General features: G+C 35.2%; 1 protein-coding gene across 1 annotated transcript in view; it reads left to right on the top strand.

Moving 5' to 3' along the window:
- Positions 1-24,656, top strand: part of SYCP2 (synaptonemal complex protein 2) — a 67,122-nt gene extending 42,466 nt beyond the window's left edge. The window contains 23 exon segments of the mRNA XM_044919054.1: positions 5,488-5,615; positions 6,391-6,427; positions 8,841-8,911; positions 9,001-9,058; positions 9,526-9,581; positions 10,020-10,077; positions 10,527-10,695; positions 12,861-12,898; positions 13,395-13,565; positions 14,893-15,091; positions 16,299-16,501; positions 19,689-19,758; positions 19,761-19,808; positions 20,150-20,178; positions 20,756-20,846; positions 21,086-21,241; positions 21,780-21,907; positions 22,913-23,007; positions 23,086-23,185; positions 23,442-23,500; positions 23,604-23,682; positions 23,779-23,835; positions 24,470-24,656. Coding sequence (XP_044774989.1) covers positions 5,488-5,615; positions 6,391-6,427; positions 8,841-8,911; positions 9,001-9,058; positions 9,526-9,581; positions 10,020-10,077; positions 10,527-10,695; positions 12,861-12,898; positions 13,395-13,565; positions 14,893-15,091; positions 16,299-16,501; positions 19,689-19,758; positions 19,761-19,808; positions 20,150-20,178; positions 20,756-20,846; positions 21,086-21,241; positions 21,780-21,907; positions 22,913-23,007; positions 23,086-23,185; positions 23,442-23,500; positions 23,604-23,682; positions 23,779-23,835; positions 24,470-24,547 — 2,178 coding nt within the window. The 3' untranslated portion in view covers positions 24,548-24,656.
- Positions 24,657-27,060: the final 2,404 nt, after the last annotated feature.

Genomic DNA, 27,060 nt, shown 5'->3' with positions numbered 1-27,060 from the left:
CTCGTTTCTTCTTAGTGCTGAATAATATTCCATGATATGTATGTACCAAGATTTGCTTAGATGTTCATCTATGGAAGGACATCTTAGCTGGTTTCTATGGTTTGACAGTTATGAATAAAGCTTCTGTAAATGTTCATTGTGCAGGGTTTATGTGGACATAATCTTCCAGCTCACTTGGGAAAATACCAAGGAGCATGATTGCTGGATCATATGGTTAGAATGTGTTTAGTTTTGTAAGAAACTTCCTGTCTTCCAAAAGTGGAAAAAAGGGCTGTACCATTTTTGCGTTCTGAGCAACAGATGAGAGAATTCCTGTTGATCTATATCCTTGCCAATATTGGGTGTTGTCAGCGTCTTGGATCTTAGCTATTGTTATGTGTGCTTGGTGGCATCTCATTTTAATTTGCAATTCCCTAATGACATATGAATTTGAGCATCCTTTTATATTTTTATTTACCATCTGAATGTCCTCTTTAGTGAGTTGTCTATTCAGATCTTTTGCTCATTTTTTAACTGGGTTCTTTGTTATTGTCGAATATTAACAGTTCTTTGTATAATTTAGATATAGGCATGCCATGTTTTATTGCACTTCATAGATACTGCATGTTTTTATGAATTGAAGGTTTGTGGCAGCCCTGTATTGGGCAAATGCATTGGTGCCATTTTTCCAACAACATTTGCTAACTTTATGTCTCTGTCACATTTTGGTGATTTCCATAATATTTCAAAGTTTTTCATTATTTTTATATTAGTTATGGTGATCTGATCAGTGTTCTTTGATGTTATTATTGTAATTTTTTGAGGCACCATGACTGCACCGATAGGATGGCAAACTTAATAAATGTGTGTTTTCTGACTGCTCCGCCACCTGGCAGTTCCCTCATCTCTCTTCCTTCTCTTTAGGCCTCTCGGTTCCCTGAGACATAACAATATTGAGATTAGGCCAGTTAACAACCTTATAGGGGCCTCTAAGTGTTCAAGTGAAAGGAAGAGTCACACGTCTCTCAGTTTAAGTCAAAAGTTAAAAATGATTAAGTTAATGAGGAAGGCATGCAGAAAGCTGATATAAGCAAAAAACCTCGGCCTCTTGTGAAACAGCTTTATTAGTTCTGGAGGAAGTTTGAGTGGCCTGGATAGAAGCTCAAACCAGCCACAAAATTCTCTTAAGCCGAAGCCCACTTAAGAGCAAGGCCCTAACTCTCTTCAATTTTATGAAGGCTGAGAGAGGTAAAGAAGCTGCAGAAGAAAAGTCTGAAGCTAGCAGAGACTGGGTCATGTAGTTTAGGGAAAGAGGCCATCTCCATAACGTAAAAATGCAAGGTGAAGCAGCAAGTTATCCAGATGATCTAGCTAAGATAATTAATGAAGGTGGCTACACTAAAGAGATTTTCAATGTAGGCAAGATAGCCATATATTGGAAGAAGATCCATCTAGGACTTTCATAGCTGGAGATAAGTCAGTGCCTGGCATCGGAGCTTCAAAGGACAGTCTGACTCTCTTGTTAGGAGCTGATGCAGCTGGTGACTATAAGTTAGAGCCGGTGCTCATTAACCATTCTGAAAATCCTAGGGGCCTTAAGAATTATACTAAATCTACTCTGCCAGTGCTTTATAAATGAAACAGCAAAGCCTGTGTGACAGCACATCTGTTTACAACATGGTTTGCTGAATATTTTAAGCCCACTGTTGAGATCTGCTCAGAAAAAGATTCATTTTTAAAATATTACTTCTGACTGACAGTGCACCTGGTCATTCAAGAGCTTTGATGGAGATATGCAGGGAAATTAATGTTTTCATACCTCCTAACATAACATCCATTCTGCAGCCCATGGATCAAAGGGTAATTTTTACTTTCAAGTCTTACTATTTAAGAAATACGTATCATAAAGCTCTAGCTGCCATAGATAGTGATTCCTCTGATAGAGCTGGGCAAACTAAATTGAAAGCCTCTGGAAGGGATTCACCATTCTAGATACCATTAAGAACATTTGTGAATGGGGCACCCAGCTGACTCATTTGGTTAAGCATCCGACTCTGGTTTTGGCTCCGGTCATGATCTGAGGGTCATGAGGTTGAGCCCCGTGTCGGGCTTCACGCTGGGCGTGGAGCCTTACTTAGGATTCTCTCTCCCTTCTCCCCCGCCCAAAAAAAACCTTAGTGATTCATGGAAAGAGGTCAAAATATCAACATTAGCAGGAGTTTGGAAGAGTTGATTCCAGCCCTCATGGATGACTTTGCTGGGTTCAAGACTTCAGTGGAGGAAGTCGCTGCAGAGGTGGTGGAAGCAACGGGAGAACCAGAATTAGAGGTGGAGCCTGAAGATGGGGCTGGATTGCTGTGATCTCATGATAAAACTTTAATGGATGAGGAATTGCTTCTTATGGATGAGCAAAGACCATGGTTTCTTGAGATGGAATCCACTCATGGTGGAGATGCTGTGAAGACTGACAACAAAGAATTTAGAATATTACATAAAGTTAGTTGATAAACATAGGCAGGGTTTGAGAGGCTTGACTTCAATTTTGAAAGAAGTTCTGCTGTGGGTAAAATGCTATCAAACAGCATTGCATGCTACACAGAAATCACTCATGAAAGGAAGAGTCAGTCAATGGTGGCAAATTTCATTGTTGTCTTACTGTAAGAAATGGCCACAGCCACCCCAGCCTTCAACAACCACTACCCTGATCAGTCAGCAGGCATCAACGTTGAGGCAAGACCCCCTACCAGAAAAAAGATTACAATTTGCTAAAACTCAAATGATTAGCATTTTTTAGCATTAAAGTATTTTTTAATTAAGGTATGCACTCTTTTTAAGACATAATGCTATTGTACATTTAACAGACTACAGTATAGAGTAAGCGTAACTTTTATATGTGCTGGGAAGCTGAGTTCATTTGACTCACTTTAATGCATTATTTGCTTTATCACTGTGTTCTGGAACCAAAACCACAGGATCTCTGCAGTATGTCTGTACAAGTCCTTTGTCAGATATGTGTTTTACAAAAAGTTTCTTTCTGTCTATGGCTCACCTTTTTATTTTTGAAGCAGTGGCTTTCACAGAACATAAGTTTTTAATTTTAATGAAGTTCTGCTTCTCAATTTTGTCTTTCATAGATTGTGCTTTTGGTGTTATACATAAAAAGGCATTGCCAAACCCAAAGTCAACCTAGGATTTTCTCCTCTGTTATCTTCGAGGAGTTTTATAGTTTGCATTTTACTTTTAGGTTTATGATCCCTTTTGAGTTAATTTTTGTGAAGGGTGTAATTTCTGTGTCTAGATTTGTTTTTTGTGTTTTTGTTTTTTGTTTTTTAGCATGTGGATGTCCAGTTATTCCATCATCATTTGTTGAAAACACTGTCCTTTCTCCATTGCATTGCTTTTGCTTCTTTGTCAAAGATCAGTTGACTATATAAATGAGGGTATTTCTGGGCTTTCTGTTTGCTCTCTGTTTTGTTTTATTACTCTATTTGTCTATTTCACCAATACCACTCTATATTGATTATTGTATCTTTATAGTAAGTCTTAAAGTATGGTAGTGTCAATCTTCCAACTTTGTTCTTCAGTACTATATTGGCTATTCTCGTTGTCTTGCTTCTCCATATACACTGTACAATCATTCTGTTGATATCTACAAAATAACTTGCTGAGATTTTGATTAGGATTACATTGATTCTGTAGTTCAAGTTGGGAAGAACTGACATCTTGACAATATTAAGCTTCCTATCAATGAATGTGGAATTTCCTTCCGTTTATTTAGTCTTTGATTTTCTTCATTAGTCATGTGTAGATCTTGTACATGTTTTGTTAGATTTATACCTAAGTATTCCATTTTGGGGAGTACTAATGTAAATGGAATATAATTTCAAACTCTGGTTGTTCATTACTAGCTTATGAGAAAGCAATCAACTTTTGTGTATTAACCTTATATCCTTCAGCAGTGCTATCACATTTGCTTATTTTAGTTCCAGGAGTATTTTTGTTAATTTTTTGAGATTTTTTTTCTACATAAACAATGATGTCATCTGCGAACAAAGACAGTTTCATTTTTTTCCATTCTGTATTCCATTTATTTCCTTCTCTTGTCTTACTGCATTCATAGGACTTCCCAGTTTGATGTTGAATAGAAGTGGTGAGAGCCGGCATCTTTCCCTTGTTTCTGACCTTGGTGGGAAAACATGTAGTTTTTCTCCATTAAGTATAATGTTAGCTGTAATTTTGTTTTTTTGGAAGATGTTCTTTATCAAGCTGAAGACATTCCCTTCTATTCCTAGTTTTCTGAGAATTGTTATCATGAAAGGGTATTGGGTTTTGTCAAATGCATTTCTTATATCTATTGATATGATTATGTGATTTTTCTTTAGCCTGTTGGTATGATACATTATGTTAATTGATTTTCAAATGTTGAATCAGACTTTCATACCTTGAATAAATACCATTTAGTTGTGGTATATAATTCTTTTTAAACATTATTGAATACAATTTGCTAATATTTTGTTGATTTTTTTATCTATGTTCATGAGAGATAGTGGTCTGTAAGGTCTATTTCCTATCTTGTATTATCTTTGATTTTGGTGTAAAGATGATACTAGCTTCATTTAATGAGTTAGGAAGTATTCCCTCTGATTCTATCTTCTGGATGATTGTGGAAAATTGGTATAATTCTTCCTTAAGTATTTGATAGAACTCACCCGTAAACCCATCTGGGGCCTGGTGCTTGCTGTTTTAGAAGGTATTAATTAGGGACGCCTGGGTGGCTAAGTCAGTTAAGCAGCTGCCTTTGGCTCAGGTCATGATCCCAGGACCCTGGGATTGAGTCCCGCGTCAGGCTCCTTGCTCAGCGGGGGGCCTGCTTCTCCCTCTGCCTGATGCTCCCCCTGCTTGTGTGCTCTCTCTCTCTCTCTCTCTGACAAATAAATAAAATCTTAAAAAAAAAAAAGGTATTAATTACTCAATTTCTTTAATAGGTATAGTCCTATTCAGATGATCTATTTCTCCTTGTATGAGTTCTGGTAGATTTTACCTTTCAAGGAATTGGCCCATTTGATTTAGGTTATCAAATTTGTGGGCAAAGAGTTGTTCATAATATTCCTTTATTAACCTTTTAATGTCTATAAGAGTGACAGCCTCTAGTTCATTTCTGATAGTAGTAATTTCTGTCTTTTCTCTCTCTCTCTCTCTTTTTTTCTTAGCTAACCTGGCTAGAGATGTATTGATTTTAGTTTCCTTTAGTTTTTAATACGATTTTTTTCCCCATGGATAGAAATTTTTATTTTGTTCTCTACAGAGCACTCTGCACCATTCTGTAAACTGTTAAATCTTATCCTGTGTTGTTTAATGCCTAACAAAGCCCAGACTTCCTAAATAATTTCTTACCTCCTTTATTTCTCTTTGTAGTTATATATAGAACCAGATTTTTCTTAAATGTTCCTTTATTTTCCTTTGAAGGATTACTGGTAGAGCTTTAAAGTAACTTATAAATTGTTTCAGAGAGGAAAGTCAAAAGAGAAAGGATTTACTGATGCAGCAGAATCCTTGATAAACCAAATTAATAAGAGGTATAAACCAAAGGATGACATAAAGTCTACAAGAAAATTCAAGGAGTCTTTGATTGACAGGTATGTTCTTAAATTTTAGACATAATTTTTTTTCTGACATACAACTAAATTATTTTACACCATTTTAAGAAGGTTAGTTTTGAACATGTTCAAGTAATACAACTTTCCAGTAGAAAACACCTAGTTATTTACTTTTAAAAATAGTAGCTGTTTAAATTATACAGGAAGGGAACTGACTTTGAAATTAGTCATTGTAGTAGGTGATTATTACATTTTATAAAGTATCAAAAATACCATATTGATACAGCATACCATTTCGTAAATAAATCTTTAGGATATAGACATTTTAGGATTTTATTTATTGAGCCTAGTGATGAGTAAAACTAAATATATTTAAATATATTGCTTAATGAAACATGAAATTTAAATGAGCTGAAATGAGTTACTTTTATATAGTAAATACGTATTTTTTCGTTGGCAGTCTTTCTGAAGCTTCTTTTCTTATTGCAAAATGTTTCTTTACAGGTTGATTGGTGGTTAATTCATATTTAAATTAATTCTGGCCTTAAGATAAGACACAAAACAATTTCTCCCAGCAGAACCATTCATTTCCAATTGCTTGGCACCTCCTACTGCATGAATGATTCAGCTTATTAACAGTTAGTGTTGCTATTTGCTACAAGTGAAGTTGCAAAAATATTTATATATATATTTATAGCATATTGAATGTAAACTTAGTGACCCAAATGTCTTACCTTATATAAAAAGGCTTTTATGAAGAATATTCTGATACTGAATTGCTTTTTTAATTTTGACAAAACCTTTCTATTTATAGTGGTTTTTCAAACAAATCTGATCTACAGCTCAGTAAGGTAGGTTTCATTTATTTAACTACACTAAATGTATAGTCAAACTCTATATGATATTTGACTGTAAACATAAAATAGAATCACAGTATAGGGTGGAATTAGTGTTTTCAGCATGTTGATAAATGGATAAACAACCGACAATTTAGTGGCAACTACTCAAAATAGTCCTCTTTCTGTTCGGCTTTTCAAAAAGAAATGTTTGTTTTCCATATGTGAGTGTGATCTTTTCATTTTCTGGTACCTGATTCAATAAATCTTTATCTTCATTTTTTTCCCTAGTTAATCCCATCTCTTCTGACAATAAGATCCTTAAGTCTCTGTTTTTTGTTTTTAAAAAAATTACTATTCAGGCTTAAAATACCAATTATCTTTGATTTCTTCTTCACAATTTCTATCCATTTTAATTTCAAGTTTTGAGGTTCACCTTCTGTATGTTCCTCTTAAATCTCCCCTCTGCTGCCCATGCAACTCCTTTTTCCTAGTTTGAGTTCTAATTTCTTGTCCCTAGATTATTGCAATAGCCTTTATGTAATTCTTTTTGCCTCTGGTATTTCTCTTGCCAAGCTGTCATTCTATTCAGTACAAGCTTTTTTTCTTTTTAAAGCTCCCGTCAGGCCATTCTCTTGTTCCAATTCCTTCTTTGGTCCCTGTTGCTTACTAAGTGGAGACTCAGGCTGGCTTCCTAGTCCCTTTGAAAAGTCCATCTTTGGGGCACCTGGGTGGCTCACTCGTTAAGCGTCTGCCTTCGGCTCACGTCATGATCCCAGTGTCCTGGGATCGAGCCCTGCATCAGGCTCCCTGCTCCGCAGGAAGCCTGCTTCTCTCTCTCCCGTTCCCCCTGCTTGTGTTTCCTCTCTCGCTGTGTCTCTCCCTGTCAAATAAATAAATAAAATCTTTAAAAAAAAAAAAAAAGAAAAGTCCATCTTTATTTCCTAGTATTAGCTCCCTATGCACGTCTCCTTTCGCTGAAGCAGAAGAACTTGAGATTCCCTGAAGTGTCTTTTCCAAGTGTTTATTCTCTTTTTCTTCCCCTCTTCAGAAAAAAATTTGAACTGAGTCAGCATGCTCTCACATTCTTTTCTGGTAATCAAAACTTGATTCCTCCTTGCAAGTCTTGCTTCAGAGTCTGCCTTCTTTTTAAAAACTTCCAAGGTGTCCTGACTCAAAATCTAAATGGGCAAGAATTCTGAATCTACACACCCGATTTCTTTGTACCATTTTTTGATATTTTACTCACTGTTGCAGTTCTTTTTATCTTTCCTGTGTCTTCTAATTAGTATGTTTCTGCTTAGAATCATCTTTGTATCCTGTATAACACTTTCGCTCCCTTTGGTATCCTTTTTAATATTTTGGCTTATTTTTGGTGTCTTCTGTAATACCTAACACATGCTAACACACAAGAGATGAATTGAACAGGTGTATGTAAATGCTGGTAAAAATCCTATTGGAAAAGATAACAGAGATAAGTGATCAGAGGAATAATATATTAAGGGATAAACTTTGAAATAATACAAATAATTATATATAAAACAGCCAAAATACATAGTAAAATTTAATATGAATAACAACTAAAATGAATAGTTTTAATATTTCCAACTTATTAGACTTCAGAGTATTTCTGTTCAGTAATCAATCATTTAGTGATATTAATAGTGGTTTTACATAAACCTTAGTCTCTCCCAAAGTTTTTCTATTTACGACTTTAAAGCAAATGAGTCTGGGAAGAAAAGAAACGTGCTTGTTTTGTGATTCTAAAATCACTAAGGTTCAGCTTGTAGGATAGCATTTACCTATGTACAGGAGGGTCAGTGCAAATAAAGATGTAATTTACAGTGCTTTCAATTATGCTCTTATATTTTATATTTTATATTTAATTTATATTTTATATTTAATTTTATATTTAATTTTATATTTACATTTTATATTTATATTTTATATTTACATTTTATATTTGATTTACGGTACTTTCAGTTATGCTCTTAGTACTTAAAGTCTTCAAAATTTTTATAGGTGTGGATGTTTAATACTTTTATTCAGTTTACATTAAGGAAATCGTTACAGGGGCGCCTGAGTGGCTCAGTTGGTTAAACCACTGCCTTCGGCTCAGGTCATGATTCCAGAGTCCCGGGATCGAGTCCATCATCAGGATCCCTGCTCGGTGGGGAGCCTGCTTCCCCCTCTGCCTGCCGCTCCCCCTGCTTGTGCTCTTTCTCTCTTTCTCTCTCTCTTGCTCTCTCTCTCTGTCAAATAAATAAATAAAATCTTAAAAAAAAAAAAAAAAAGGAAATCGTTACAGATGTAAAACATGAGTAGAAACAAGTAGAAAATATATGAAACTATAATTGCATATGTTGTTTGTTTGCCAAGTATACGAATGTACAAGTTTGAATGTTATATAAACTTCTTTTGTATTTAGGAAAAGGTTCAGAAAAAAAGTTATAGACAACTGAAGACTACTTTTGTTAATGTTACTTCTGAATGCCCATTGTAAGTAATTTTCCATAGATCTTAGTTTAATTCATATTTGAAGAAAATTTATTATATAATGGAGTTAATATTTCTCTTCATTTTTACAGGAATGATGTTTACAATTTTAATTTGAATGGAGCTGATGAGCCTATTATAAAACTTGGAGTAAGCTAGAAATCAGTATTTTGTATTTAGTATTTATTTTGTATTCACTGTATAGTTATTACAGTGTGTTTTTTGGTTTCCATTCTCTTATAGATATGCTTTAAAATATTTTAGAATTTATTTGGCACCAACTTAGGTATATTTGGTTTCCTTTCAAATCCTTTGGACTAAAGTAGAGAAAAATGGGTAATTGGGCTAGGGGGGGACTCACACTACTACATTAAGAAAATCACTTTCCTTCTTGATATAAGAAATTTTAAAATAATTACTCCTATTTATTATGTTTTTAGTATATTTTATAGTATTAGCTTTCTTCTTAAATATAAAAATATTTTAGTAAAATGAATTTTATTAGATGCATCTTATGATAGGAAGTAATAGAAACCAGATTTTATATGTTTATTTTTTTAATTTTTGTTTGCCTTATTTCAACACTAAGAAAATTTTAATGTTTATTCACAATATAGATCCAGGAATTTCAAGCTACAGCTACAGAAGCCTGTTTGGATAATTCAATAAAATTGTAGGTGCTTTTATAATAATTAGATGTATCAAATTAAAATAAACTTCTCAATTGTTCTTTTTCTTCAATATTTCCTCCCAGTTTGTCTGAGAATTTTTAATATATGACAAGAATGAATAAAAATGCTACTGGCATGATTACCCCCATTATATTTCTAATATTTCAGCCTTTGCTTCTAAAATTAATATGCGGATTCTATGTACTTTTAATATTAGTTGTGTCTCTTAGATGATAAAGCTGAAAGGACTTAGTCCTTTCATCTGACTTTGTTATTTTTACAATAAACTGAGGTCAGAGAGCATAAGCAACTTGGCCAGAATTATATAGTGAATTAGTAAAAGAACAAGGCTGAAAACTCCGGTCTAACTGTCCGGTGTATGTTACCTTAAGAGAGCAAATAATAAAGTTAATTAAAATTAATGCATATTTTTGTTTAAGGATAGGTTTAAGGAATCATGATGAACTTGAAACTTCTCTCAAAACAAAAGATAAAAGAGTAAGTTATATCCTAATTATTTTAAAAATAATTTTCCAATGCCAAAGATGATCACAGATCTAGAAAACAATTATTTGGATTTTTCCCCCTCTGTGAGATTATCCACGTGCCTGCTATGACTTTGGCATGGTCTCTGAGCTATTTGTAATCATCTAGTAATAAAAGATATGATAGCTTTAGTTACCTTCTTTGATGACATCGGCTTTTGTCTCTGTGGTCGTAAGTGGTTTTAACAACAACAAATTATGAATCTCAATCTCTGATCTGGATTTCTGAGAGACTTTCTAGGTATGTTTTCCTTAATGCCAGGTAAATTAGTATGCCAAAAAATTAAGAAGTTAGTTTTTCTGCTCTTTGGGGTTGTTTTTTTTTTTTGGCTTAACTTACCTTGCATAGTATATAATGAGACACATTTCTTCATCTATTACAAGGATTTTTTTTTTTTATAGATTGTAACAAATCCTAAAAAGAAAAATCTCTTTAGTGATACTGACACAGAATACAGATGTGATGACAGCAAGACTGATGTTAGCTGGCTAAAGGAACCAAAATCAAAACCACAGCTAGTAGACTATAGCAGAAATAAAAATATGAAGAAACCTAAAAGTGGGAAATCAAGTAAGAAATCACTTTTTAGAGAAATGTTGCAAATGATTTTACCATTTCAACTATATAGAATGTTTTGTTGGTTGATAAGTATATTTGTGTATGTAGTTAGTATTTATAACTACATAGCCTTGTGAATAGAAAAGAAGAGCCACACCACCACAGTGGTTTTGCTTTTTGTTTTATTATTTTTAGTAATATGGTTATATATAAATTATCTTTTTTACTGGGGTCTTAGAGACACAAAATATGATTGTCATATTTTCGGTTCATGCATACTCTCGTTTGTCTACTCATGGCTGTGATTCAGTTATTTAGCAATTATTGTGAATGATGTATTATTAAGTATTCATGAAACCAACACTCTAAGCAAAAATCAAATCTTGCACATCCCATTTCCTGTCATACCCAACGCATATACTTTTTAGGAATTCACATAGAATTCATATAAAGATATATTGTAAGGAAAACAATTTTCTTGCAGAAATATTTTTGCCTAAATCTTCCACAGATTATCTTCCCAGCATATGGCTTCTGCTTTGTCTAGTGACTCTCTTGAAGTAGTTGGATAAGAGTTTGCGGTATGGGTTTTTAGCTAGACCTAATGCATTTTCCTAATCCAGGAAAATGGATTGTTTGCTAAAACACGAAGATTTCATATATTTCATTTTTAAAAGAAGACGATATAACTCTGAACTTTTAAATTGATATATATTTTAAGGGAATCAACTTTTAAATTAATACATATTTTAAGGGAATCAGCTTTTTTATGTCAGGATAAAAATAACCAGTCATAACATTTGTGCTTGTGTTGGGGGGACCAGTGATGGCTTAAATAGAAGTAAAAATAGAAATATGGAAATGAAGTTTGGCATGTGTTCATAAATGAGGCTGAATCTTGAAAACAGATGAAGCCTATCCTGTATATGAGGAAGAGAAGCAGAGTATTATCTTCTATAAAAGAGACAAGTCTGAAAGAGCATCACGTGCTAGTGCAGGGAGTGCAGTATTGGGGTACTTGGAACACAGATCAGACTTGTGGGAAGATGCTGAAAGATGTACTGCATCTGGTCACGTGTCTGGACTTTGAAGCAGTGTGTTCTAAGCCAAGGGGAAACATAAGATTCACATGCTCTCAGGGAGTTTACAGTCATTTGTAACAGAGAGTAGAATACTGTCATCAGTAAATACTTCTAAAATTGAACCTCTGAGTGAATTGTTTAAATGGCTGAATGACTACAAGTCAATATGTAGGGGCTGGCTTATTGCCAGGATTGGAAGATCTTTCTCCCAGAACTTCATTGCTTCCTTGGCTTGGATAATCCCATTTCTTAGGCTTCAGAGAATATTTAGAAAGTTGATTGTGCTTGAAAGGCAAAAAAGGGAATAGAAACTAAAGCTATTCTCAGCAATATGGATGAATCTTAGAAACAATGGTGAAAAATAAAGCAAATCATAGAATATTACCTATGAGATGATACTGTCTTATAAAGTTCACTATAGGGCGCCTGGGTGGCTCAGTTGGTTGAGCGACTGCCTTCGGCTCAGGTCATGATCCTGGAGTCCCAGGATCGAGTCCCGCATCGGGCTCCCTGCTCAGCGGGGAGTCCGCTTCTCCCTCTGACCCTCCCCCCTCTTGTGCTCTCTTTCATTCTCTCTCTCAAATAAATAAATAAAATCTTTAAAAAAAATAAAAATAAAAAAAAATAAAAAAAATAAATAAAGTTCACTATATTGTTTAGGGATATATATCTGTGAAGTAAAACTTTAAGACCAAGTGAATGAGAAATAATTCAGGATAATGAAAATATTCCCTCTTGGCAGAGAGGATATTGAGCATCATAGAGAATACACATAAATGGATACATAATTATTCATAATCCAGCTCTTAAATTGAATGGTAGATGTATATAGGTGTTCACTTTCTTATGTATTCTCTTGCATGTTTAAAAAGTTTTAGGATGTAAAGGAGGAGAAAGGAAACTGGTAATTCATATCCTACCAAACATTATAAAGTTATCAATGTCAATTTAGCCTCAGATCATCTTGTAATTTAAATTTTTGAATGAGTTTAAAGATATATTCTTGTTATGATTTTAACTTCTATGCAAAAATATTCTAATAAATTTTAATGCCAGTTCTTATCTATTTGAAAAACTTATTTTCTTGAATTGCAGGATCATCTTTAGAAAGGGGACAACCAAGATCTAAAGTGGTAAAGCCAAGAAGTTTGTGTTCAAACATCACTTTAAAATTATTTTTCTTCTGTCATGTAAAAAAATTCATTTTTCATCTCATAATTTTATCCTTATTGTTACTTGTTTTTCTATAATTGTTCTAACCTTTGCATGCATCCTCCTACCTTCTGCCTTTTTGGATCATGTTGGCCTGTTTTAGGTCTATTTTATTCTGTGGTTTTAGGAACTTTTCATATCTCTGCTTCTCTTTTTTCCTCTCCTCTTTTTTATGTAAGTTAGGTAACATATACCAGGCCTCTCATAGCTTTAATGACAGGGATAAAAAAAAGGTATAGAGAAGATATTTGGGCAGAAAGATAAAATCCCGTCTTTTAAAAATGTTAATCAAGAATCTTTTTTATTCCTACAAATATTTTATGTATTTCTTGTCACAGTGCCAATTTTATAGAAAATAGCTTGTATTTCTTATATCTCAAATATTGATCTAATAATTCAGAAATTTTTCTCCTAAAGACATCCAACAAAAACATCACCAAAAAGGTAGAGGAGACAGTTCCAGATGGGAGAACCAGACTTCCACGAAGAGCGGCAAAAACCAAAAAAAATTATAAAGATCTTTCAAATTCAGAATCAGAGAGTGAACAAGAATTTTCACATTCGTTTAAAGAGAAATTGCTAGTAAAGGTAAATAGATACAATTCAGATTAAAAATTTCTGAAAAGCCTGTGAAAATACTAAATATAGAATATATTTTTGCAGAAATGTCAAATTTGTCACATTTTAAGATTTAACCTTCTATATGAGAAATTTTATAGACTGAAAATTGATCTTTAGGCAATTTTGTGATAAGTTGGCATTAATGTTCCAAAACAGATGTTTGACTCTAGGAAAATGATAACTTGAAGATAATATCTTTGAATTAGAAAAATGCTTGATTTTTCCAAAATTTTACTTCAGAAAAGTACAGACTGTTGGGAAGCTGTGAATCTTTCTCTTGAATGGACCTGAGGTTCTTCCCATTCACTGCCCACCTGTGTCCATCCCTGGTTTCTGTCTTGTAATGTTACAGATGTATCAGTAGCCATCTGTGCTTTAAAGCTTTTTTAACAAAGTAAAAAACAAAACAACCCAGTGCTTACAGTGTGCCAGGTGCTATGCTAAGTACTTTAACTTCTTAAAATCTCTTAAGTACCATAGGTGACTAGTACTCTATCGACATCTCATTTTACAAATGAGGAATTGAGGCTCAGAGAGATAAAGGTACACTGTTCTGATTTCCCAGCATTGAACTTCCACCTCCCCTGTTTATAACCTTGCTGCCCTTTGCTTAGATGATTTTAAGGACTTTATAGCTTATCTCCACATTTTCTATCACTTCTTACTTTCATTTACTATACATATAGCTGGCTAAGTCTTCCCAAGCCCCCTCTCCTCTTATCCCTCTTCAAAGAAAAACCCTGAAAATCTCCATATAGTGAAATATTCAGTGCATCAGAATACCTCTGCAAGCTCATTTCCCCAGTTCCCTGGTATATACCCAGAGCTGAAACAGATGGAGTAACCTGTGACTCCCAAATGGGACCTGTGACGTGCTCGCTTTGGCAACACATATACCCAACGAGACCCGTGACTCTCCACCCCCTGTGCTCTATCAGGGTCCCCTGGCCTTAGGAGGTCTTCCTTCACCATCTGCCTTTACAACTCCCAAGCATGTCAGGTACCATGAAATCCAAGAACTCTTTCTGGTTTCCCCAAATTGAATATAATTTTCTCCTTACAGCATTTTGTTTGTATTTCTTAAGCTATTATAGTCCATGTATTATATTTTCCTGTGAATTTGTCATATGTCTTCTAATATATTAGAAAGCCCTTCACTATTGAGGCCCCTGTTATGCCTGTAAATAGTAATAGAAGATATTTAGTATTTAGTATTTCAGCACAATTTGTTTTATGTGTCTAAGTATAAATTATTTGCATTCAAGTATGATTTGAAAGTTATCAATACATTTAGGAGGAGAATATCCATTCCAGAAGCAAAACCATGAAGCTTCCAAAGAAACAAAAGAACACCTTCTCTGCTGAAACACAAAAGGATATATCAAAAGGATGGAAAAATTCAGCTCTCCTAAAAGATGCTATAAGGGATAATAGCCTTGGCTTATCTCCTATATCCTTATCTGGGAGCCCGTCATCTATAGAAGTAATGAGATGTCAGTATCATTTTTTCTTTTAATTATTCAATAAATTTCTATTATGACTCTGTGTGAAAATACAGTTGACGATTAATCTTAAATATGCCCTTCAAAATTATAGGTAGTCAAAACTTCATTTTTTGAACTAGTTAATGCTGGTAACTTGGTCTTTGCGAAATAGACATCAGGACAGTGTCCCTGTGACACTCGTCTTTCATGATAGGAAGTTAAAGATCAAATGCTTTATATTTTATATTATAAAATATTTAACGTATATTTACAAATTATAATGTGAAAGCTGAATAAACTTTTAGGTTTTTAATCCCCAAATATATTTAATAACATGAAAATAATGATGGGGATTTCTACTTTTTTTTTTTTTTTTTTTTTACATTTCATTGACAAAAGTCTCCAAGGAATATCATGGTCATTCTGTGGACCCATAGCAGATTATCTTCATGATTTGAGGTTTACTTTTATTTAAAAATAACTGACAAAAATTTATATTCTTTGGAGCTCTGGTATATACACACACACACACACACAAACATATACATATCACACACTTTTCCAGCATAGAAACTGTAAGTTTGTACTTTTTATCTACTTCACTTCCTTTTAAGGATATTTTAAAGCATTTCCAAGTACCCATCTTTTCAGTTAAAATTCAGGATTTAAATAAGTTAACATATACTTCCTCCAAAGTAGCTATATTGTTCTTTTCTAGAATATTTTCATAGCGCTCAGGACCACTGACAGGTCAGATAACCACATACTAGAAGACAGATGTACATGCCCTTACCCGACCTGAAAACTGTCTGAGAATTCATTTATACAAAGACTTATTTTGGCTATGAATTTCCTCAGCTATATATGAAGGATTTAGATAAGATGATTTCCCAAGCCATCTCCAACCAGAAAATTCTGTGACTTTACTATTTGACTGTATTGGCTATGATGTCAAAATACTCAAGATAATACTTAGGTTGATCATCACAGAGCAGCTCATACCATAGTTCTTATGATTACATTTTAAATTGAACTATATTTTTCAGAGTCTTACATATTTGGTCTTGATTTATTAAACATTTACCTTTTTAAATATAGATAAGATTTGAGGATTTGATTAATCATTATATTCTTAGAATTTAATTGTACTGTTTCTGAAACAGACACCAGTGATGATACCTGCCATCTGTTTTTCGTGTTTTGCGAGGCATTACAGGTATAGAGAAAATAAGAGAAAGGGATTTTACTCAGGATTATGACCGTGTAACAAAATCCCTATCACCTTCTCCAAAAACTTCATCACCTGAATCCTTAAGCAGTAAATACAGAGTTGGAGGTCCAAAAAAGTCGCCTAAAAACAGTGATAAAAATTTATGTGCAAGAGAAAGTTGCTCGCCAATTCCACGATCCTTCTTGTTGGTAAGAATATACATTATTTTTTTCCTTTATCAGATATATCTGAAGGGGGTAAATCATTTGCCTCTAATCTTAATCAAATATACATTGCTTATCCACCTAACATAGAGTTCTGGGTTTGGTCTGCGGGAGAAGAATAACCTACTGATAAGTAAAATAGCCTCCGTGAAACTTCTAGACTAATGAGTAGCTGTACGGGAGGAAGGATGTGTGGTGTGGGACGTCCTGAGTGCTACTAGGAGTATTGGGATAGGAATGATCACTCCCACAGTGGCACTCCTCACTTGTCGGTACATCCAAATCACATAGTTCATGAATGAATATTAACAAATTGAATGATACATGAAAAATTCTTTATTCTTCCTCTTTTGTATATTGTTATATGTACCATTTTTTCTTTTCTTTTTTTTTTTAAAGATTTTATTTATTTGAGAGAGAGAATGAGAGAGAGAGAGCACATGAGAGGGGGGAGGGTCAGAGGGAGCAGCAGACTCCCTGCCGAGCGGGGAGCCCGATGCGGGACTCGATCCCGGGACTCCAGGATCATGACCTGGGCCGAAGGCAGTCGCTTAACCGACTGAGCCACCCAGGTGCCCTGTACCATTTTTTCTTAATATGTAGGTATGTTCACAAGGGTTGTAAAAAGACATTAAAGATAGGAATCAATTACAGTCAAAGTGAGGGAGGATAGCTAAAACTGTCATGCCTACAAGGAATAGTTTTAAGTTGTGGATACTTTGGTACCAGTTTACAAACCCCACCCCACCTCCACTCCCTTTTTTTTGACTTGGGTTGTATAAATGGCTTAAATTAGAGAATTTTAAAGCAGTAATAAAGTTATACAACTGACTGCCAAGATATTATAATTTACTATAACTGGGTATAGTAGAAAGAGGTTTGAGTCAGACAGATTCGCATTTAAATCCTGGCTCCACTCTTGGCTGACTGTGTAACATTTTACAAGTTAATGAGTCCCCCTGCACCTCAGTTTTCTCATCTGCATAGTGGGGCCATGGAAAATTAGTCTGATTGCACATGCATTACTACCTGATACATAGTAAATACCCAAATATATTATCCTCTTGATATGTACTAACCTCTGTACACAGAGGTGGAATTAATGAGAGTTCAGTACACCTACAGCCATGGTCTGAAATCTCTGATTAAACCAAACTTCTGTCCTAGCATTTCAAACTGAATGTTTTTTTTTCCTATAGGCTTTTAAGCTCCTTCTATTCTGTTTAGCAAGTAGTCTTCACAGAGCATATTTTTCTAACAAAATCTCTCATGAAAGCACCAATGTGCCAAACAGATAAAAATAGAGCTACACTATTTAAAGCAGGAGGTCTGCACCCTAGCTTACTTGACCTCCCTCCCCAATAACCCCCACAGCACCTTGGCAAGACTCAGTTTCTACAGACCACAGTTTGAACACCAGTTTCCTGCTAGATCATCATCCCACCATCCTTTGTCAATATCGCTCTACTATCCTTGGTTTCCCTGAACCCTTTCTCCCCTCAGTATTCCATCTTGCAAATCTCAAAACCTAGATAATCCGCTGCCCACTTCTTTTATGTTACTCGGTGCTAGTTGGAATTTTAATTGTCACATACTTATTGGCCATTTGTTTCCCATTTACTGTTGACTCTTAGATATTAGAAATTTGCTATATAAATAGTTCTATCAGCTTACACTCCAACGCTGCTATGTGATAGTGCCCATTTCTCTACAGTTTTAACCGGCTGTTACCAGATGGTTCTCTTTTTGCCAATCTGTAATTATAGTGAGGAACTTTGTTTTTTAAAGATTTTATTTATTCATTTGAGACAAACAGAGAGAGAGAGAGAGAGCATGAGCAGAGAGAGGCAGAGGGAAAGGGAGAAGCAGACTCCCCACTGAGCAGGGAGCCCGACGCGGGGCTTGATCCCAGGACCCCGGGATCATGACCCGAGCCGAAGGCAGACGCTTAACCATCTGAGCCACCCAGGCACCCCAGTGAGGAACTTTAATCTGCATTTTACTGATTAACAGCATCAGTATTTCATGTTTTTTGGCTGGTTTCTGAATTGCCTATTTTTTTTCTAATTTTTTAATTGCATCGTCTGATTTTTCTTATAAATTTGTAGGAGTTCTTAAAATATTCTAGATATTCTGTATTGGTTACATACAATGAAAACATTCTTTTTCCAGTATGTTATCTTTTCACTTAAATAAAAAAACTTCCATATGACAAAAAAATGATACCATAAAATTTACCAGTCTTTGTGTTCAACAAATCCCTCAGCTACTGTCATACTAGTTTTGATGCCTTTTAACTTTTAGGTTTTCAATTTTTCTAGGATTTCTCTTTGCACGTGGGTAGTGAATTAGTGCAGCATCATGCATGAGGTACCCTGCTGTCTCCATCGTTTGCAGTGCTCATCTGGGCACAGCCCCGGCAATGAGGGGGGGCAGCTGTGAGGCGGGCTCTCTCTGTACTGAGGCCACATCATCAGTAGAGCCTTACAGGGGCTTCACCACACCACACCTCTCTCATTCTTGGCCGTCTACTCATTCATGTAAATTATGCAGTTTGTCTAAGGGAATTGCCATTTTCCAATATTGATACTGAGCTTTCTTGTCCACATATTTTTCTCTCTACATTTTGGTGCTATTTCCAACAAAATTATGCCAAATCTTCCACAAAGAAAATAGATTAATTCCTGTGTTTTATGCATTTCCCTTTTCTGTATTAAAACTAAATTTTCTGGGTTAATTTTTTGCTTTTGTATAGAAACACTACTGATTTTTATATCCCCAACTACATAGACTAATTCTGTCATAATTCCCTGCCTAGGGTCTCTTGGATTTTGAATATAGACAATTACTCATGATAATTTTTGCATTTTCCATTCCAGTCCTTATACTTGTTTTTTATTGTTAAGGTGATGATGACCTCAGGGACAGTGTTAACTAGATACCATACCAGTAGGCGTGCTTATTCCGTAGTTTTTGGTGGTTACTTTTATCAAATTAATGTTTTAGTTGTCTAAGGATTTTTTCCCCTTTAATTGGGAATGGGTGTTGAATTTTAGCAGCAAATGAATTATTCCCTCAAAACACAAGTAGTTTTGGTTTCATATTGTTGTGTTTTGGCTTTAAATAATTTTCTAATTTCCTGTGGGCTTGCATATGTCTTGTTCATTCATAGCCCAGGCTCACTCCAATTAATAATACTGTTGTGAATGGAAAAAACAGAAATTCTGTGGTACTTACACAAGATACAATTGCAACAACTACTCAGATGTAAGCATTTATAGTTCAGAAAAAAGTTGATGAAGTTGAACTTGCAAACAATTAAAATCCTATACAAAGCAATAGAGGTTTAAAGGGTAGTATAACCATCCAACTTAAACTAAGATTGTTCTTAGAAGAATCAGATTACTGGCCTTTAATAATTATATTTTAATATTTTTAACTGTTACTGAAAATCTGATGTTTAAAGTATGCAGGATGGTTTGATCATGGAAAAAAGTTGAAAATTTTTAAATGAAAAGTTGTAAGGTCTTAAATAGTGAGGATATAGCTGCTGAGCCACTGACATGCATAGTTATAACTGGGACTTTCTGGTTTCATTATATAGAACTTTGGTTGAGCTTTGTGTCACTGTAGCAGTCCATCAGTTCATCCTCAAAAATACTGTAATAACCTGTAAAACACAGAACGGTAAGGCAGAATTTTATAGCTTGGGGAGGGCTCGACCTCCAGCTCAGTAGATAGGCTTCTGTTCCTTCTCTGCTTGGTCTGGATCTACTACCTAATAAGTAAAGGAAGGCAACTGGGGTGGGCATGCATTTTCATGGAAGAGGAAAATGACTCATTTGACTGGAATGGAGAAACTTGCGTACTGAAATAGGAAAACACCAGGTTAGATGAAAAGGTGTGGCTGAAATGCAGGTAGAGAGAGGAGTTTAGACTTCTGTTTTGTATGGCTTCCCATTCCCTGACTCAAAGAAATCGAAATCCTACTAAGGAAGAATAGTAGTTGAAAAAGCCAGCTGGAAACTATTGCTGTAATTTAGGATTGAAGTGAACAGAGGAATTTTCATTAATGTGTGGTTGTGTTAGAGATGCAGAGGAAGGGATATAAACAAAACTATCTGAAAAAGGAATGGACCCCATTTGCAATTCCCTTGCTTTAGGGTTTGAGAAAGATGGTCAAAGGCGAAGCCAAGAGCGCTTACAGAATTTGTTTCCAATTTCTAATATCTGTTTTAGGGAAGTCATTCCGCATCTCCACTATCCCTGTCTAGTGAAGAAAGAGAGCAAATATGGTGTGACATGCCTTGTGACTCTCCTCACGTGTCAGGTTTGTAGTCCTACACTGCTTTAAAAACAGTATTACTGAACTACTGTGCATCTAAAGGAATTCTAGTTGAAGTCACAAAATTTATTCAGTTTAATTAATGTCAAATGGAAAACAGAGTTTAATGCACAGTTGCCTAAAAACAAATAACTGAAAGCCTTTTTTTTTTAAATAAAAGCAAGACAATTATTAGGTATTTTTAATCAAGATTGTAGCACTGTTGTTTTTTAACTGTACCTAAGGCCCTACACAGCATCTTAGTCGCAAACGAATGTACATCGAAGATAATCTAAGTAATGCTGATGAAATACAATTGGAAGAGGAGGAGGAAGGGAGAGCATACTTGCTTCCCAAAAAACTGTCTAAAACCGAAGATAGAGATCATCACACTTACAAAGGTAGGTAGATCAAATGCCTTTGTCAAAATGCAATTATTGTGGAACGTGGTTTTAGATCTTGAATGATCCACAAAAAAATCCCCTGTGTAAAGAGAATTCTGGATCAGTCTAATAAGGATGATGCTTTATCACAAAGTTCATTTTATGTGAAAAATATGGCAGTAAGGGTGTGTTTGTACCCATAAATCTCCTTTATGATTCTATTATTGATTACCACATATAAGCTTTACTAGAATATAAATTTACTGAGAGATTGGTGTGTCATTAAATATTTGGTTATTAACATGGAAATAGTTAGAAAATGATCAGTCCAAAAATGTTCCATTCCAATATTACCATTGCCAAGATTTTTTAGAAATCAAAATATTTTTAAATTGAAAAATAGGTCTACCTTTTATGTCACTTCTTAGATCATGCATAGAATGTGAAAATAAGATTTTGTTCTCAGCTTCATGAGCTTCTAAACTGCATGAAGTTTAACTTCAGACTAAATTTGTAATACATATTTTAACTTTACCTGATTGTCTTCGTTTTTTAGTGTCTGGAAGCGTATCTCCATTATCAACAAATGACTTTTCTATCCGTGGGGAGAGCTGGGAAAGTGAGATCTCAGGGCTAGGGGTGATGTGCGAAAGCCTCAACATAGATTTTAGAAGGAAGTTTCATGTGAGTTACCATTCTTTAAATTATGATTTATACCCAATAATATGCTAAGATACTAGCTTTCTCCTAGACTATTAGCTGGGTTGGTCCTTTGGCAACAAAATACCCATTCGTTAACTCCCTTGGTCCTCATGGACTGGTGAAAAGTGGAATGATTCATCTTAGGAGCCAGGTTTCTCTTCTAAAATTTGTGCGTTATCCATATTCTTTCTTTTGCTAGATTCTTTGTCTTATTTCCCTTTTCAGTTTGTTTACCATTTGGACTCTTGGCACGATTTTTCTTTTTTTCCGAACAATTTTCATGCCTCATCTTTTTATGGCATGGAGAGGACTTCTAGAGAGGGCACCATCACAGAGCATAAAGGATGGAGCCCCTCTCATTCTTTGTCACCAGGTCTGCACACCTGCGGAGCCTTAGCTGCTGAGGCTCCAGTGAGGTGATGCTTACAAAAATACTTTCTAGAACAATTTTTAATTCACATGCCTGTGTTTAGTTCTCTTTGCTTGCTGTTAACTTGTACAGAAAAAAAATCTTTTATCATCAGTCCCATCTCTTCCTTATCTTTTTCTTCTCTCTGAAACTAAGAATTTGTATATTTTAATTTTCAAAGGTCAACCTAGCCTAAACAGAGAAGCCCTGATTTATATATCCTGTTCCACATCTGGCTAATCTAGCAAATATGTTTTCATGGAAGATGGTAATTCTGAGTGTGACTTTTAGGCTCTGTTCCCGAAGAGAATTATAATCAGTAGCATTTTTGTAAATAATGTAGACTGTGGTGTCTTTACAAAAACAATGATCAGTTAAACCCTTAGTCAAAACCTTCTTGTTGGAACCAGATGCTGCCCTGACTGAGCTAATTAACACTTGGGTTTAAATCACCAAGTTTTTCATTTGTTACTTTTCTGAGTTCTTAGTCATTCTCATGGTAAAGCCTTTGTTCTTAACATAGCCTGGGTTAGATTATTTTGTAAAGAGTCTTCAAGTTAAAAATTAGTATTTTTCAGATCCGCCAAAAAATGATGGATTATTTTACTAAGCAATCTTGGAAAACAGCTCAACAACATCTGAACACAATGAACCATCAGATTCAGGAGTATAGGTCTGTAATAAAAACCTCTTTTGAAATCTTCTGAATGCTATAGTTTACAAAAATAACCTCATTTTGTTTCTTTAATAGGATCAAAAAACTTGATAAGTTCCAATTCATCATCATAGAGGAGCTGGAGAATTTTGAAAAAGATTCACAGTCTTTAAAAGATTTGGAGAAGGAGTTTGTGGTTTGTGCTTTTAAGAACTTTTTTAAAGAGCTACACTCGGGAAAACTGTTAATTTTGTTCTTTAGGAAATGGTTTTAGATTTCATATACACACACTTGTAGACTGAAGCTTATGATAAATACCTTTGATAATAAGGGGAGAACCCTGAGAGAGAGAGTATAATATCTAGAATATGCTTAGCATATAGCCACATTGTTTATTTAAATTAGGAATATAGTAATTCTCCAAGAGTTAATTTTTGTATTTTAAAATTTAGGATTTCTGGGAGAAGACATTTCAGAAGTTCAGTGCCTATCAAAAAAGTGAACAGCAGAGGTTAGTGTGACATTCTTTATACATTTTTAATTTTTAATCTAAATCCAATCACTATATTATAGCAATTTAAAATGATAACTACAAAGGTAACTCCTTTTGTTAGGCTTCACCTTTTGAAAGCGTCACTGGACAAAAATGTCTTCTACAACACTGATTATGAAGACACTGTTTTTACATCTGAGGTACCAGCTTTTACACGTTGATATATCCTCTCTCTCAATACCTCTTTGCTGTGAAAATTTTACAGTAAATTTCATAGATGAAATATGTATTTATAGATGTGTTCGATGAAAGAAAACATGAAAATGCTGCAAGACAGGCTCCTGAAGGAAACGGTAAGTCCACTCTCAGGTCAGGGTTTCACGTGCACCAGCCACCAGTCAATGACAATTCTGTCACGGGCTTTTCTTTCTTTTTGGACTGAAAGAGAGTTTTAGTTGTTTAAATTAGAATAATGGGAGCAAATTTATAGTAAAATATTAATAGAGGTGATTAAAATGAGTCCATCCTAAGGAAAAAAGGAATATCAGTTTGCAGATTTTAAAATGAGTTAAAGAATGATTTCCTTGTAATGCACTTAATTTTAATAGAATCTCACTATGCTGGATTAGTAGAAGATCAGGACTTTGTGGCTAAGCCACCTTAGCTTGAAGCAAACAAGCTAACTAGACTGGTGAATGAAATTCAGTCTAGAAAAAAAAAAATTTCAACAATTTGGTATTTCAAAGACTGGATCTCTCAGTTGATCTAGAATATCAGTGATGATCCCTGAACTCTGTAGCTAGCTAGGAATAGATCCGGGGGGGAGAGGGGTTAGATAGAATGAGCACTGATACAAAATAACCTTATGAAAGGGATTGTTTTAAAAAGAAGCCCAAGTAATAGCTAGCTTTTTTTTTTTTTTTCCTGTTTGGTGGTTTTACAGTGATAATTTAAAGTTTGATTTTCCCCCCCCCTCCCCGGCTATAGCAAGAAGAGGAGCTTCTTAATGTACGCAGAGGACTGATGTCATTATTCATGGCTCATGAAAGAAATGTTCGTGTGTGATGTCTAGTTGTTATCAACAAGTTTTATCCACTTATTCCTTTTTGTGTATAACAGGAAATACCAGAGTAGCCCTACAAAGAGAAAAATACACATGTCACCCAGGGAAGAGTGCTTTTGTAGGAGCCTCCAAATCCAAAGAAATGTCGTCTTATGGATGAGAAAGAACTACTTTAACATGACTCCAACCTCAAGAGACTTCTTTCTGTAGAAAAATCAGTAATAGGCATTTGCTCGTTTTTGTAGTAATCTTACCAAGTTAACTATACTCATAAAACTAGTTTAATAAAGTTTATCATATAAAATATATTTTAAATGAATACAGACTAAATAGAAGGTATTACTAGTTCAGAATATACTACATGTGCTGAGAAAGGGGAGAAGGCTCGGATTTAAGAGTGTGTTTATTCAGTTATGGCTCCAGTTACTTTATTGTCCGAACATCTCTTCACTCCTAAGCAGGCTGTTTTGACCAGTACTTTTTAAGCTCCTAATAGTCATTATAATAGTACCTTGCTAAAATATAAAAATATACATTTGTGTTTTAATTGTATACTAAAGTTGAAATAAATGCTCTGTGACTTGAATAAGTATTATAGTTATTTTATGAACACTGGATCAAACAAAACATCCTTCTGCCATCAGACATCTGAACTGAAGCAGGATAGTAAGCAGCCTCACTCCCTATTGCTGGCCTGCAGAAGGGTAGCCGAGTGTGGGAATACTATCAGTATTTAAGTACAGTGGTAAAAGTGGCTTTCTTAGTCTAGCCAAGCAGAGGAATTCAGTTAATTGGGAGGGCAGCAGGGATTCTATGTCAAGAGACAGTGACCGCTCTCTCTACTCTAACAGTAAATAATACTCAGGAGTTGAAAGTCCATGCTGCCCTGGGTAGAGGACCCCCTCCTGTTTGGCCACACTTACAAGTCTCCTAAATCATGTGTCACATGCCTTCCCTACTGCACTGTGTGTGACCCAGCCCAGGTCTCCACTGCCACCTACTTACTCAGTAGTTGTCCTGCTAAATCTCCCTTTCCAATGTTCTTTTCACCCCAACCTCCCCCTGCAGCTTGCTTTCTGGAGTAGTCCCGGGCCGTTCACTCCACCACTGTTCAGCTGTGCCTGTTACCTTCCTTGTCCCTCTTCCCTTCCTTATCCATTATAGATCCTCTAGTCAAAAATAATACTCTTTTCCCCCTCTCCCCTCTCACTGAGTCTGCTAATTGACACCCCTCATTCCACAATCGGAACATCACTGGAGAAAACTTATAATCAGGCTTAAATTTATGACCACATATTTCACATGGCTACTCAGCAATGCTACCTCTGCCCTGTTTAATTGACTTTACCGCCTATCAATACCACATACTTTCCATTCCTTGTCTCTTTCCTGGCTTCCGTTTTCCCTCTTAATGCAGGGCTCATTCCTGGTCTGTCACTTTTCTTCAATCTGTACTTTCTCCTTAGGTAACTTCATAGGGTCCCATGTAATAGCCATCTTTGTGTTGATGGCTTGCCAATGCATACAAGTTCTGACCTTTATCTTGGACATTAGCATTGCACACAACACTGCTTTTTTGACAGTTCTAATAAGCATCTCAAGTCGCAGAACAACCCTTGATTTCTCTCCCTCAGTACTCTTTCTCAACACCAAAGGGAAAAAAACACCTTGTCTCTCCATCTCTCTTATCCACCCAACTGTGCAAGCCAAAACCTAGGATTCCTGATTTCTCTCTTTCCCTTGGCCACTTAGTTGATCGAGTCCTGCAGATTTTACTGCCAAAATATGTTCCCCGTATTTGTAATTTCTGTCACTTACACTGTCACTACTATTGACTGTCAGTATTTCTCACACAGACAATTGCACCAACCTCCTAAACGGCTTTCCATCATTCGTCCTTGCCTTCCACAACCCTTTATTCACTTCGCAGCCAAGATATTCTTGCTAAGTCATAAATCCTAGCATGCCTCTCAGGTACGTAAAACTCTCCAGTGACCACAAACTCTTAACCGGTGCGTCAAAGAAGGAGCCACAGGGAAATTCGAAAATACTTTGGGACAAATGAAAATGAAACATTCTGAAACTTAGTGATACAGCTGAGAGGGAAGTTTATAGCTGTAAATTTAAAAATGAAGAAAGATCTCAATAACCCAACTTAAACTTTAAAAACTAGAAAAAAGAGCTAACTATACCCAAAGCCATTAGAAGGAAGGAAATAATAAAGATTACAGTAGTTATTTAAGGAAAAAAAGTGGAATAGAAAAACAACAGAAAAATCAATAAAACCAAAAGTTGGTAAACCATTATTAAACAGACTGAGATAAACAGAAGACTAAGATTTCTTTTTTAAAGATTTTATTTGAGAGAAAGAGCATGAGTGGAGGGAGAGGGAGAAGCAGACATCCCACTGAGCAGGGAGCCCAACGCAGGCTTGATCGATCCCAGGACCCCGAGATCATGACCTGAGCCGAAGACAGACATTTAACCAACTGAGCCACCCAGGCACCCCCAGAAG

Source organism: Neomonachus schauinslandi, chromosome 10, assembly GCF_002201575.2.
Source record: "Neomonachus schauinslandi chromosome 10, ASM220157v2, whole genome shotgun sequence".
Lineage (NCBI taxonomy): Eukaryota > Metazoa > Chordata > Mammalia > Carnivora > Phocidae > Neomonachus > Neomonachus schauinslandi.
Note: the sequence above shows the minus strand (reverse complement) of the source record. Positions and strands in the feature narration are given on the sequence as shown.